The sequence below is a fragment of the Squalius cephalus genome (genome assembly GCF_949319135.1).
Source record: "Squalius cephalus genome assembly, chromosome: 3".
Classification (NCBI taxonomy): Eukaryota; Metazoa; Chordata; class Actinopteri; order Cypriniformes; family Leuciscidae; genus Squalius; species Squalius cephalus.
Genome location: NC_137124.1, coordinates 60,632,483 through 60,647,154, shown reverse-complemented (window position 1 = coordinate 60,647,154; position 14,672 = coordinate 60,632,483). Strand labels below are relative to the sequence as shown.

The following is a 14,672-nucleotide window of genomic DNA, read 5'->3' as shown; positions in this document are numbered from 1 at the left end:
AAATTCGGCACAACACCGGATTAACCGGATTAACCGGATTAACTATTAGGGCAACTGGTCACTTGCCCAGGGGCACATGACATCTAAGGGGATCTGACAGGAAGGAGGAAATACACAGAAATGTAATAAAGTTATCAAACACTTTTCAGTCTTCACTGCATAAAGTGCATCTACGCGGGTTCACGCAGACTTTCCTCCCTCCCCGCTGAACGCCAGCGATTACTAATTCGTGAAATGCACTCCCGCTGGTTGAGCGCGGTAAAGTTCGTTTTAGATTCGATATTAGCCGGACATTTGTTCTATAGGGTCGGTAGTCTAACAAAGATATCAATAGCAAGATTAGTTTTAACATTATGTCACCATTGTATATCGACATGATTAAAATATTCATTCAAAATCATTCGTGCATTAATGCTGCATAATTATACCTGAGAATGCTTTGACGCGTTTCCACAGCGCACGATGCTTAAGGCAACGTCTGCCAACTCCACCAACTGCGGTAAACGTATTCTATAATTTGTATTATTTAAAATTGACTTTTAACATTTAAAAACAGACGTTTTCAAATTCCAAAGTTTGCTTAGCGGTTCCTAATGGCAATACTGACTTAGGCTAGCTTTCCTGGTAGCCTTGAGTGAATTGACTTGTCTAAGAAAATGATTCATAAAGCATATAAATATCAGTTGAGCCTGTTTACTTTCGTCACTGACACAGACGAAAATGAAAAGACTAAGTTCAGCTTTAGGAGGGGAAGAAATAGTCCAGGATAAGAAGACTGAGAGAAAAAGAAATATGAAGATGAGGAGAGAGCAGGCAAATAATCTAATGACAAGGTTTTAAAGCTAGGCTATTTCTTATAATTTTTTGGCCTTCAAAAGTCCTAAATTGCACATGTAGATCAGAGAAATCCAAATTTTCTCGGGGGAGCATGCAACCCCCTAACTACGCCGGGGCCTTGAGTCTTATATTAATAAATTATGTTATGTTTTCATTTATGGTTATTGCAATGTAAATAATACACTTAACACACGTCTGTGTGTGTGTCGTAGGCTACCCTATGTCCGGCTAATATCGAGCCTGAAACGAACTTTACCGCGCTCAACCAGCGGGAGTGCATTTCACGAATTAGTAATCGCTGGCGTTCAGCGGGGAGGGAGGAAAGTCTGCGTGAACCCGCGTAGATGCACTTTATGCAGTGAAGACTGTAAAGTGTTTGATAACTTTATTACATTTCTGTGTATTTCCTCCTACCTGTCAGATCCCCTTAGATGTCATGTGCCCCTGGGCAAGTGACCAGTTGCCCTAATGGTTAATCCGGTTAATCCGGCCCTGCCTTCACCTGCCATGTCTATCGCTCGCTTTCGGGTTATACTTTCCGCGACTGCGCAACTGGATTGTAGGTTGCCAGGCTGAGGTGGCAAACGGGTTGAAATTGTATAGGCTATGGTGTGTGGATTGTGTGAATATAATGCATTTAATACAACATCTGGCAACTGTTCAACATTAGACAAACATTGGTCCGATTATTCATAAAGGAGTTTGGGACATGTAAATTACGGGAGTTTCTCTGGAGAAATAACAAACCGGGAGGGGTCCGGGAGATAGGGCTAAAAAACAGGAGAAACCCGGGAAAAACGGGAGTGTTGACAGGTATGGTCTAAACTAGTGACCGCGACGCTGAAGTGTGTGAAAACAGATGAATAACATCAGTACGAACCATGAACATTTATTTATTTGGATTAAATATTTTTATCATTCTGTGTCATTTTTCAATGTCAATCTTTTTGACTATTTACATGTTCATGCCCAAAATGCTTAATTAATATTCAAAGAAGTTGACTGTCATTTTCCTCTACGCTGTGTGCGTTACTGTTGAAGATAAATTAAATAGCCTAGCCTATTTAACATCGTTACAGGCACCTCGCGAGCATTCATTCATTCAACTATTTTTAAAAGACTGCAATAAAGCACCAATGCACACAAGCAATCCTTTTTATTAGTCAAATTCATTAAAAAATGTAAACTACACTGTAATGAATTGCTGTAAAAAATTACAGCATTATTTTACAGCAGCTGGCTGTTTTCTAACTAGATGTACCGCCGCTCAGGCCTGCACTGGCTTTCCACAAAAATAAATGACATGGAGCAATTTGGCTGTATTGCGTGTTTATGTATATACCTAAAAAAAGTAGTAGTATGTGCATGTCTGTCTGTGTGTGTGTTTGTGTATGTGTGTGTCTGTGTGTGTGTGTGTATGTATGCGTGCGTACATGTGTGTGCGCGTGTGTGTTTGTGTGTGTGTGTCTGTGCATGTGGATTTGTATGTGTGTGTATGGGTGTGTGTCTGTGCGTGTGGATGTCAGTGTGTGTGCATGCTTGCGTTTGTTTGTATTCCTGCATGTGTGTGTGTGACAGTTAGGGTTGCCAACTTCAGAAAAGGAAAATGCGGGACAATCGTGGTTATTTATAGGAAAATGAGGGACACTCAAAATATTTGTACTGTATCACACAGTGTACGTCATTTCAGTGTCTGCAGTTAAGTTTGTGTTTAAAAGGTTATCAGACATAAGCACATTTGTATTGCTTAACCTATTTATGTATTTAATTCTAAAAATAATTTTAATGTCATACATGAAAAAAGTCACATTACAAACAAACCATAGTTCAAAATAACAGCATTTGTCTAAAATAGAAAGCTTTTTTAACATTATACACTAGGCTTACAGTTCAAAAGTTTGGGGTTAGTAAGATTATTTTTGGGGAAAAAAAAATAAAGAAAGTAATTGCCTACTTTTATTCAGCAAGGTTGCATTACATTAATCAAAAGTGACAGTTAAGATAATGTTACAAAAGCTTTCTATGTACTTTCTAAAAGCTTTAAAACATTAATAATAATCAGAAATGTTTTTTGAGCATATTATTCCCTCAGGTAGATTACATGTTTTCTTGCGTGGCTGGATGTTAGACTCATGAACAATAATCACGTTGTTTGCATTCGCCAAAATTGATTAGCCGAAATCAAAACGTGGACAGTGAAAGGAAATTACCGTTAGCGCGAGACGAGTCCGGCTTGAAGCGGAAGCGACCAGACGGCAGAGGATGTTCGCAAATCAAACAATGATTTGTCTCAAAACAGTGATTAAAAAAAGCTGTGATTGGATGATGACAGGTGTCGGTGATCATTCTCAAGTGTCGTGGTCAGCACTGCTGCTGTTGCTGTTGTATCAGTCAGTGGTTTATCAGCTTGTCAAAAAACGGGACACGGGAGGTCACGCACGGGACAAATAAATTAGGCCCAAAATACGGGACGTCCCGCCTAATTCGGGACAGTTGGCAACCTTAGTGACAGTATCATCCTAAACCAGCAACCCTTCGCTCAACACCACCATCTACAGGCCGATGAGTGTACAGTCACTAAATGTGCACATAAATCAATTTATTTTATACCCCCCCATGGATGAAATTCTACGAAACTTAGCATACCCCCAGAGGATGTCAAGTTAATCATACACATGAAATATGGTGCAGTTCTGAACATCTCAACTGAAGATAGGGGCGATTAAAGCAGAATAATATTGCATTTTCATTTTTTAGGGGAGGGGCGCAAATCACAAATGAGTGATTATGGGCTAGGTTGATGTGGGCCCTTAAGAGCAACATACCATAAAAATTTCTTCATCCTCTGTGCCACGGTTCAGGTAGTTATTTAGGAAAAACTGCATTTTTTGGGTTTGGGGGGGCCCAGCGCGGGGGGGGGGGGGGGGGAGTGGCCCCGGGGACCAAACGAAATTTTTCCGTAAAAGTCTAGTGGGGCTACATGCCCACCAAATTTCATGTTCCCCGGTGTTTCGGTGTCCCTGGTATCGTTGACGAAAAATTCAGTAGATGACGAAAAAAAAAAAAAAAAAAACTTTGACAATCCCGATATGACCGCTTTCGCTAGCTACGCTAGCGGCGGTCATAATAATCATCATGATTGGAGTAATGATGCCGAAAATTCAGCTTTGATCACATGAATAAATTACAGTTTACTATGACATAGAAATATGTTAAATTGTAATATTACAGTTTTTACTGTATTTTTGATCAAATAAATGCAGAAGAGAATTAAAAATCTTACAGACCCCAAACTTTTGAACAGTAGGCTAGTATACTAGTAGGCTAGCACTATAATTAGGGTAGTTTTGTAAAAGTCACTGACTAATTAGGCGAGTTGAGAGCACAAATCACAAAATATTTAGTAGTCATGAAAACGTATTCAGATTTAGCATATTAATGATGCATTCACCTCATAAATCATGACACACTGCTCTAGCACAGGAAAGTGCATACAAGTTCAAGTGCATGCTTTTAAAATGAAAAAGTATCGATATCGGTGATACTGGCCCTGTATTTACTTGGTATCGGATCGATACTGAAATTTGCAGTATCGCCCACCACTGCTTTTTACAGAGTAATATTGAATATTATTTGAGCAGGTCCGCGAATGAGGTTTACTGCATATAGCGTATACTGAGGCCCACAGCCCTGAGCTAAACACACTCGCCACTCTTCTGCATAACGGGAACCACAACATTCAAAAACATTACAGAAAGTTCTCTATGTTTCTAACATAACTGAATATTAAACACTAACATTAACTAACAACATCGTTCCATTTACAGAAAAACACTTTAATCCCTAAATTTACCCTCCTAATGCAGTCCCTTGCAAAGCATGCTGGGAGCTACAGATCCACTAGTTGTCAACAAAAACGATTCATGTAGTTTTCACACAAATGAATTAAGTAAACTTCAGCTTTAAATATATTAGGTTGATTGAACACAATTGAATTAAGTTGTGACAAAATATTAAACAATCGTGTTACTTTAGCTTATTTTAATTCATTAAATTTAACAAGAGGCAAAAATTTTTTTTTTTTAGTGCATGATGGGAACACCAGTATCAGAAAAGCTGAGTAATTTTACTTAATTTTATAACGTTGATATTTACGCTTTCATTTCTACAAACTTGAATTGAGTTCTATTTTTTTATTCTTGTCTGAACTAACTTCTTCATGTAAATGACATGTTTTTTTTTTTCTGTAGTGTTCACCACAGAATGATCTTTATCAGAGAGTTTCAGTTGTGGCTGATGCAGTGCAGGGTTTCTTTCTTTCCTCTTTCTTTCATCTTTCTTTCATCTTTCTTTCATCTTTCTTTCATCTTTCTTTCATCTTTCTTTCCTCTTTCTTTCATCTCTTTGCCGCTCAGTGGATCTGTGTAAACATGCCTTTCTTCATCTCAGTCAAAAAACAATAAGAAAACTGGAGCCTTGTTTCAGGAGGAGTCTGTAAATGCCATGTGGAACTGGTTTTGTAAGTGCAGATTTAGCAGCACAGTCCTGTAAAACCGACAGTACAATACCGTATAATTCATTACAGCAGAAACAGACCCAATTACAAAATACAGTAAAATACAGTAAAGTACTGTTGTGTAGTTTACAGTACTGATCTTGTGTACTGTAAATCGGAATACAGTAACTATGGCAACCATGCTGCCAGTAATACTGTAAAAACACAAGAAAACCGTTAACAGTGACATTCCCTGGGAAAGGTTCGGACATTACCTCACAAATACCGGAAAACTAACAAAACGAGAGAAATGACCTTTAAGTTCATTCATAGGTTTTACCCAGAAACAGTAAGTTATGGAAGCTTGTTTCCGCCACAGAATAAAACATTTTAAAAGATATTTGCAACTTTATTTCTCAGAATTGCGACTTTATATCACGCAATTCTGACTTTCTGACATCTTTTCTCAGAATTGTGAGATATAAAGTCCAATTCTAAAGAAAAAAAAGACTTTTTTTCTTTTTACCTCAGAATAGTTTATATCTCCCAATTCTGACTTTATAACACCCAATTCTGACTTTATATCTCCCAATTGCGTATTATAAAGTCAGAATTGTGAGATATAAACATGCAATTCTGAGATAAAAAGTCAGAATTGTGAGATTAAAAAGTCGCAATTACCTTTTTTATTTTTCACTCTGTGGCAGAAACAAGCTTTCACGGTAGTGTTCGCTCAAAAGACGTGAGAATGATATTAACATGTTCTTTCTGTTCTTTAGAGAACCCTGAAATACTTCACAGTTATTCTGGAACTGCTCTCTCAGTGACATTTGTGATTTTATCATGTTATGTTATTTTTGGTTTTCATGAATGTATATTTATTTTATAAACCTTATTTTTCTGTTAGCTAAATTTCACATTCACAAATGTAAATGTTCTAATTGCAGTCCTCTTTTTTAAAGATTTAAACTTGAAATGAAAATGTATTTTGAATCTATTGAGTAAAAGCTGTAAGACCAGTGGCTGTGTTTAATCTGGACTGAAGGACTCTGGAATACTGTTGTATTATGACAATGACAATAATTGTTGTTAATGTTTTTGTGATTTTTTAAAAATGTTTTCTTCTACAAGCATTTAATACAAATTAAAAAAGTTTGCAAAACGCACTAGGTCTCCATGTGAAGCTTTTAAACTATTTATATGATGATCTCATACCTGTTCCTTTTTCTGTGTGTATTATTATTTATTTTTTCTTTCTCTTTACTTGTATATTTATTTATTTATTTATTTATTTATTTTATTGCACTGTATATTTTATTTTCCTATTTGTTGTAGTCTATTTGTTCAATATTATTATACTATAATAAATAAATAAATAAATAAAACATACGGTTGAATAAAGATTAATAAAAAAAGACCGGGCTGTTGAGGCTAGAAACTAAGAATTTTTATATATAAAATATACAGTATATTATAATTATATTATATTATATTATATAATTATTTATATATATATATATATATATATATATATAATATATTAAATTACACTAACATTGTTTGTTTTAAACGTGTTATTAAGAGTTAATTAATGTCTATTCTTCTGTCCCTAGCCTTTACAGGAATATTACACTTGAAAAACACTTTAGGGTTACAATTTCTTTCAGAGAAACTTTATTACCTTTTCGAAATAATGCGATTCGATGAGATTTCACTGATATTTTCAGTTCCATTTGTTTGCGAGTTGTCTCGGAGACACGCCCACATTAGGGGAATGTCATGAATATTCATATAAGCGCCACCCAGTGGAACCAAATATGCCAAAATCTGAATATATTGCATCACCTGTCACTCAATATGAAATAAAAAGAAATATATATATATTTTTCAGTATGTACTTTACTTTTCTTTTTTTACAGTCTATGGTTTTCAGAGATAACCTCTGAAATCGCTGTAAACAATGGGTTAACGGGACTTATTTATTTTTATTAAAAGTTTTCATGAATGAATAATCACAGAGGCAGAGGTCACGTGAGTGTTTTACAGCGGCTTAACCAATCATGATCAAGGAGCGGAATTATTATTATTTTTAAACAGAAAATCCCTTTTAGTCCCTTTACTGTATGAAGTTATGAACGGTTGAACACAGATTTTAAAACAATAATTAAAAAATAAATACAAAAATCGTTGATTGTTATTGATATTTCTCCACGGCAGCGTGACAGAGATATGTCCATCGGTCACGTGGTTCTTCCTCTGTGTCCGAGCATTTCCGTGTTTACATGCCCGGATCCCTCATGGCTTTCATCACGAAGAAGGATCGCGCTAAAGAAAGGTACTGTCACACTTCACCTGTCGTGTTTATTTCCTCAGCATGTTTTCCCTCAGGTCCGCGCAGTTTAACTCTGACTTCTGGCCTGTTGTGTCACTCGAGCTCGCGGGTCATTCGCCTCATAAACAGGCCAGTAAACGGACTAAACACGCAGCATTTATGGTCCTAGCATATTTATGCGTTTCCTGAGGTAAATACTTCATTAGACCTTTATTATCACTTTCCTAGCATTTATATGTAGAGAGAGAGATAGAGAGAGAGAGAGGTGTCCAGTTGATTTATTTCTAACAGTAAAGTTAAGACTCGCTTTGTGTTTAGATGTTAGCTGAGCAGAAGACGTCTTTGTTTTAACCTTAATTTAGTGGTGAACTCTTAATTTTTTGAGAGAAAAGCAGTTTTGAAAAATATGAATGTCAACTGTTGAAGTCTGTCCATGTCACATGACCTCTGTCTCATTAATTATTCATTTGTTTACTTTTCGTCAGGCAAGTGCCTATAATTGCTTTCATTAAAGTCACCATGAAATCAAAATGGACCTTTTTTTTATGTTGCATTTCTATTATTAAATAATTTATAAAGTGCTCATCACTATTTAAAACAAAAGGCGTTACGAGATTCCTTGTGGAACTCGTAATTATAGCTTGTAAACTGGGAATTATTTTAATCATAACATTAAAAACTTTGATTTGAAGCATAAAAATGGTGAAAATCGGACAAAAATGCAAAGGCACAAGACTAAACTTAACTGCTTTAGTGAGATATATATATATATATATATATATATATATATATATATATATATATAGCCCATATAAACAATATATTGTAAGTTTATTGTATATATATATATGCACATATTCAAGTATTTTGAGAGTGCAAGGCTAAGGTCTCGATTGGGTCATTCAGGAGTGGGCGGAGCTAAAGAGCTCTTGCCGCTTTTTTCAACTCTCTGATTGGTGGAACTTTCTCTACAGCATTATGGGTAATGTAGTTTTTCATCATGAAATCCTCTGTTAAACACATTTATTTAAAAAAATAAGCTAAATAACGTGGCCTGACGCCTTCAACAGGAGCAATTTATAAGTTGGTGTTAAAAATCTGTTTCCCTATGGAGAAAATGAATGGAGTTTTTACCAGAAACGAAAGACTTGTATTGTACTGTATGTGTAATTAGTATTAATTTAATTTGTAAGGTTCCCAACATCTCTGTTTCCTCTCTTGCCTCGTCCAGCGTCAAACACTTGTCATGTTCTCATGTTTCTGTGCAGATTCTCGCTGTTGTTGCTGGATCTGGAGGAACATTATTTTGAACAACACACTGCTTATAATCTGACCAACAGCAGTCCAGAGGCGGACAGGTGAGATGCTGAGAACTGAGGACTGAACTCAATCATCTATTAGTGAAATGCATGAGGTTTGCAGAATACGACACTGAAAGAGTCTCCAAAAGAGTCAGTTCCTCGATGGCACTTGTTGTGTCAGACTTGCTTCTTGATTGATTTTTGATTGATTTACTGTTCTTCAGGAATCAAATGTCCTGGCGATTTGGGACTTCACTCGTTTCATTACTGGATGAATCAGCATTTTTGAACGAATTTCTTGAATGAATGATTCAATGACTTACTCATTAAAGGGGTCATGTAATGCCATTTTTGTACAAGCTAATATGATTCTTTAGGGTTTAAATTAAAAGTTTGTAATATACTTTAATTAAAAATTCTCATTAGTATTGTAAGAAAACACTTATTTTACATGGTCAAAAACAGCTCTGTTTTCAGCATGCCGTTTCAGTGCATGTGTCTTTAAATGATAATGAGCTTTGCTCACCCCGCCCCTCTGTTCTGTGGAGCCCCGCCCCTCTGTTCTGTGGAGCCCCGCCCCTCTGTTCTGTGGAGCCCCGCCCCTCTGTTCTGTGTGTACACCGTTTGTAATAACAGAATAACCATAACGCGTTGTTCATTATGAATTATATTGAGAACGTCATACATAGAAAACATACCGTAATATACCTGAGTGTAAACCACATTCATCTGAAGCGTGCAGCAAGCGATTTGCAAAGATTAATATAAAGATTAATATAAAGGTTAATAAAACGTTACACTCACTTCAGTTCTTCTGGAGGTGCAGCAGGAACACGAATAGTTGCCGATCCTTTTTCAGGTGCAGCTTCTTAGCAAAACCAGCTTTATAACGTTACTGACCTCGTTTATAAAGCAGTCTGGTGTGTGAAATGATTCGCGCAAACATGACAGCATTGACGTTGATCGTGGGGAATATTCCCTTTGAATGAAAATGATGCTGTGTTCCTCATTACACCCAATAACAGAACACCACACTCGCTCAGACGCCATTCTGCTCATAGACAGAGCTCCAGCGTATCAACAATGGCAGACTTTGATTGACAGCTCGCTCACGAGCAAGGCTGGGTCTGTGTTGAAACGCTGCTGTCAATCAACAATCGTGGGAGGGGCATCCGACCGTGTGACGTCACAAGATCGAACGGCTTGATTAGAGACAGGGGAAAACACATAAGAAGATTAAAAAAAAAACACTGGATGGATTTTTATCATTTTATGATGGTTGTGTACAGGCACTGCCAACACACACTTCAGTACAATCAACTTATAAAAGTGCATGTACCATTATATGACCCCTTTAAGACTTCACTCATTTTATTACTGGATGAATCAGCGTTTTTGAACGTATCAAGTTACTTTCAAAAAGTAATTTACTCTATTTTGATCGCTACCGTAGACATCAGTGCTTTCAGTATTTATTTAAAGGTAATTAATGTAAGAATCACTCATTAAAATGACGTTGTCCTCCAGGAATCGAATGTGCCGCTGGGTATTGACACACATTTTTACTTACACTATTACGTTCCTCGGGTCACTAGTGACCATATACACTTTTTACAATTTTTTTTTTCCAAAACGGACATTGTTTTAATGTTTTTAATTTTTGTTATTGTTTATAATAGATGTGTTGCGTTTATATTCTGGGTTCATTTGCCTCCCTATACTATGCATCATCAATAATGAGTAAACTGAATTTGGTCTTTTAATATCAGTCTTACTTCTTACATTTTAGGGATGCACGATATATCGGCCACCATATCGGTATCGGCCGATATATGATAATTTATAATGTTATCGGCTTGGTAAGAAAATTGGCCCGATATATTAAAGCCGATTAATAATGTATTATTTCCTTCAGCTGAGACGCTTCAGATGTGCACTGTTCAACATGATGGTTTTGAGTTGCTTGAAATATGATTGAAATCACTTAAAAAAAGGAAAATACAGTTCAACGTCTGCAAGTCTGTCATATCGGCTACATAAAATTATCATGAGAACATTATAATTGTGTGTTTGGGACGTGGATTTTAATGGTGAGACTTTTGTTTTTGTAATCAGGCTCTCGAAAATTATATAAAAATTTGGATTTAGATTTATCGGCCAATATATCGGTTATCGGCTTTCAAATATAAAGAATTATCGGTTATCGGTATCGGTCAAAATGTTAATATCGCTGCATCTCTATTACATTTGATTTGAAACTTACTTTGTGACTGTTAAAAAAGTATGTTCTATAGAGTATAAATGTGTGTAGTATGAATGTAAACGCATGTTTTTGTGTTTTCTCCTTCTATTAAAACTAGCGGATGCTAACGGTCTTCTATGATATTCAACACGCTAATCTCTAAAGTTTAAATCTCTGTTTGTTTCAACACACAGACGAACCAGCGGCTCATTAAAAATCTGCTCTAAATCGGTGATCTTTGAAGCTGATGATGCGAAGGAGCCTATTTTAAAGGTATAATATTCATTATTATCATCACGCTTGCTTTCATTCTCTGCAATAATAAAACATCTCTCCTGCAGATTCCCCTGAAAGACTGCGAAGGAATCGCGGCGCTGGAGGAGTCGGCTCACAACCCGTTTATAGAGTAATACTGAGAATGACTCAAATCAGTCGTTTCTTTTGTTGTTGTGAGTTTTGCAGACTTTCATCGTTCCTTTTCTTTCTTTCTGAATGTGTGTTTGCAGAAGTAAACCGGCCTGTATTCTTATAGAAACCAAGCAGGTGAGTGCGTCTCAGTTTCACTTCACTGTTTAATATCTGCAAAAGTTTCAATATTTAACCCTTTTTTGTCAGATTTATCTAATTAAAGAAGAAAATGTGGTCGCTCCATATAAATACGAAAGGGTGAGTTCATTTTTTTTTTTTGTGTGAGAAAGATGTAAAGTGTGTAAAAAATAAGTTTGTTTATCAGTTTTGGCTCATTTTATACACTGTAGGGAATATTATTTTTATACTGATGTTTGATTAATTGTTGCACGTTAGGGAGAAAGAAAGGTCACGTTCCAGTTGGAGGCGTCCGGGAAAACGGAGGATGTTGTTCAGATGTTGTTACAGGTTCGCCTTTTTCTTTCTCTTGAGATTTGTGAATTTTCTCTGGGACTTTCATCTTAACTCTCACTTTCCCGCTCTTTTTTTATTTTGCCTTTTTTTTTGTATCACATTTTTTAATAATCATCATAAATTAGGTATCATTCGAAAGCCTACGAACTCAAAATCATTTTGAAATTGGACATTGCGTTACCATGGAAACGGTACTCTAAAATTTTTTATCAGGCTCCTCCCCTAGTGGGCGTCGCCAGGTTTCATATTACAACATTTATTTAAACTACTTTATAATCAAAACCATTTTCTAATCTTGACAAAACGCATATCCTCGAAAAGGGCTGAATCTCAAGGTTTCATATCATGCGACTATTTATTCATAGAAGTGATATGTGGACAGAAATTTGTTAATTTTTTACAGGAAAATGCTTAAAACAAAATTCAATGGAATGTGTGTCACCCGGTGGATATGTTTGGTAAAGCGTCTAAACAAAATCTCATAGGAACTTTAATTTTTGTGATATCAACTTCAAATTTGGAACACAACTTGGTTAGACATATGGCTTTGATTTTATAGAAACTTTAGAGTAAAAATGATTGAGTAAAATATATATTTTATATAAAATAAAACCTGTATTTCTCACTCAGAGTGTCGTCTTTAAAACAAGACTTGGGTCTAATTCCAAAGCATTCTTGAATTACAACCATTTTATTTTGTATAGTGATGTTCATGTCTGTTCTCATACAGTAAAGTTAATAACTGCTGTTTCTACAGTTGCACAGAGCGTCGTGTCTGGATAAACTGGGCGATCAGACGGCCATGGTCAGTACAATCAAATAAAATTACATACGCAATTATTTGCTTCCTTTTTTGAGGATCTGTGTGTGATGTGTGTGTGATCTGTGTGTGTTTCTGCTGAAGATTGCAGCTATATTGCAGTCCCGGTTGGCAAGAACGTGTTTTGATAAGAACAGGTAAGAATATTCATTCCTCCATTTACATTTACATTTATTCATTTAGCTGACGCTTTTATCCAAAGCGACTTACAATTGCTATATATGTCAGAGGTCGCACGCCTCTGGAGCAACTAGGGGTTAAGTGTCTTGCTCAGGGACACATTGGTGTCTCACAGTGGATTCGAACCCGGGTCTCTCACACCAAAGGCATGTGTCTTATCCATTGCGCCACGCCACCCCCTCCTCCAGTTGTTGATGATCTCAGAGTAGAAATAGCAGTGAATGTATTTCCTAAATCAACAGGTTACAGTATTCAGATTGTTTGCAGTTGTGAATATAATGCTTGTAGGGATGCACTGATATGAACATTTTGACCGATACTGATAACCGATAATTCCTTATATTTGAAAGCCGGTAACCGATAATTCCTTATATTTGAAAGCCGGTAACCGATAATTTCATATATTTGAAAGCCGGTAACCGATAATTCTTTATATTTGAAAACCGATAACCGATAATTCTTTATATTTGAAAACCGATAACCGATAATTCCTTATATTTGAAAACCGATAACCGATAATTTCATATATTTGAAAGCCGGTAACCGATAATTCCTTATATTTGAAAGCCGGTAACCGATAATTTCATGTATTTGAAAGCCGGTAAACGATAATTCCTTATATTTGAAAGCCGGTAACCGATAATTCTTTATATTTGAAAACCGATAACCGATAATTCTTTATATTTGAAAACCGATAACCGATAATTCTTTATATTTGAAAGCCGGTAACCGATAATTTCATATATTTGAAAGCCGGTAACCGATAATTCCTTATATTTGAAAGCCGGTAACCGATAATTTCATATATTTGAAAGCCGGTAACCGATAAATTCATGTATTTGAAAGCCGGTAACCGATAACTCCTTATATTTGAAAGCCGGTAACCGATAATTCCTTATATTTGAAAGCCGGTAACCGATAATTTCATATATTTGAAAGCCGGTAAACGATAATTCCTTATATTTGAAAGCCGGTAACCGATAATTTCATATATTTGAAAGCCTGTAACCGATAATTCCATATATTTGAAAGCCGGTAACCGATAATTCCTTATATTTGAAAGCCGGTAACCGATAATTCCATATATTTGAAAGCCGGTAACCGATAATTCCATATATTTGAAAGCCGGTAACCGATAATTCCATATATTTGAAAGCCAGTAACCGATATATTAGCCGATAAATCTAGGAGAAAACACAAAAACATGTGTTTACATTCATACTACACACATTTATACTATATAGAACATACTTTTTTAACAGTCACAAAGTAAGTTTCAAATCAAATGTAATAGAGATGCACCGATATTAACATTTTGACCGATACCGATAACCGATAATTCTTTACATTTGAAAGCCGATAACTGATATATTGGCCGATAAATCTAAATCCAAATTTTTACATAATTTTTGAGAGCCTGATTACAAAAACAAGTCTCACGATTAAAAGCCACGTCTCAAACACACAATTATAATGTTCTCATGATAATTCTATGTAGCCGATATGACAGACTTGCTGTGTACTTTACTGTATTTTCCTTTTTTGAAGTGATTCCATCATATTTTAAGCAATTTAAAACCATC

General features: G+C 35.9%; 2 protein-coding genes across 2 annotated transcripts in view; both read left to right on the top strand.

Annotated features, from left to right (window-relative positions):
• sdcbp (syndecan binding protein (syntenin)) overlaps positions 1 to 14,672 on the top strand; it is a 261,455-nt gene that overhangs the window by 112,537 nt on the left and 134,246 nt on the right. The window lies entirely within an intron of this gene.
• nsmaf (neutral sphingomyelinase (N-SMase) activation associated factor) overlaps positions 7,563 to 14,672 on the top strand; it is a 33,699-nt gene continuing 26,589 nt past the window's right edge. The window contains exons 1-9 of the mRNA XM_079864981.1: positions 7,563 to 7,667; positions 8,933 to 9,022; positions 11,402 to 11,480; positions 11,549 to 11,613; positions 11,714 to 11,750; positions 11,823 to 11,873; positions 12,012 to 12,083; positions 12,847 to 12,894; positions 12,994 to 13,046. Coding sequence (XP_079721107.1) covers positions 7,615 to 7,667; positions 8,933 to 9,022; positions 11,402 to 11,480; positions 11,549 to 11,613; positions 11,714 to 11,750; positions 11,823 to 11,873; positions 12,012 to 12,083; positions 12,847 to 12,894; positions 12,994 to 13,046 — 548 coding nt within the window. The 5' untranslated portion in view covers positions 7,563 to 7,614. The remainder of the gene's footprint in view (positions 7,668 to 8,932; positions 9,023 to 11,401; positions 11,481 to 11,548; positions 11,614 to 11,713; positions 11,751 to 11,822; positions 11,874 to 12,011; positions 12,084 to 12,846; positions 12,895 to 12,993; positions 13,047 to 14,672) is intronic.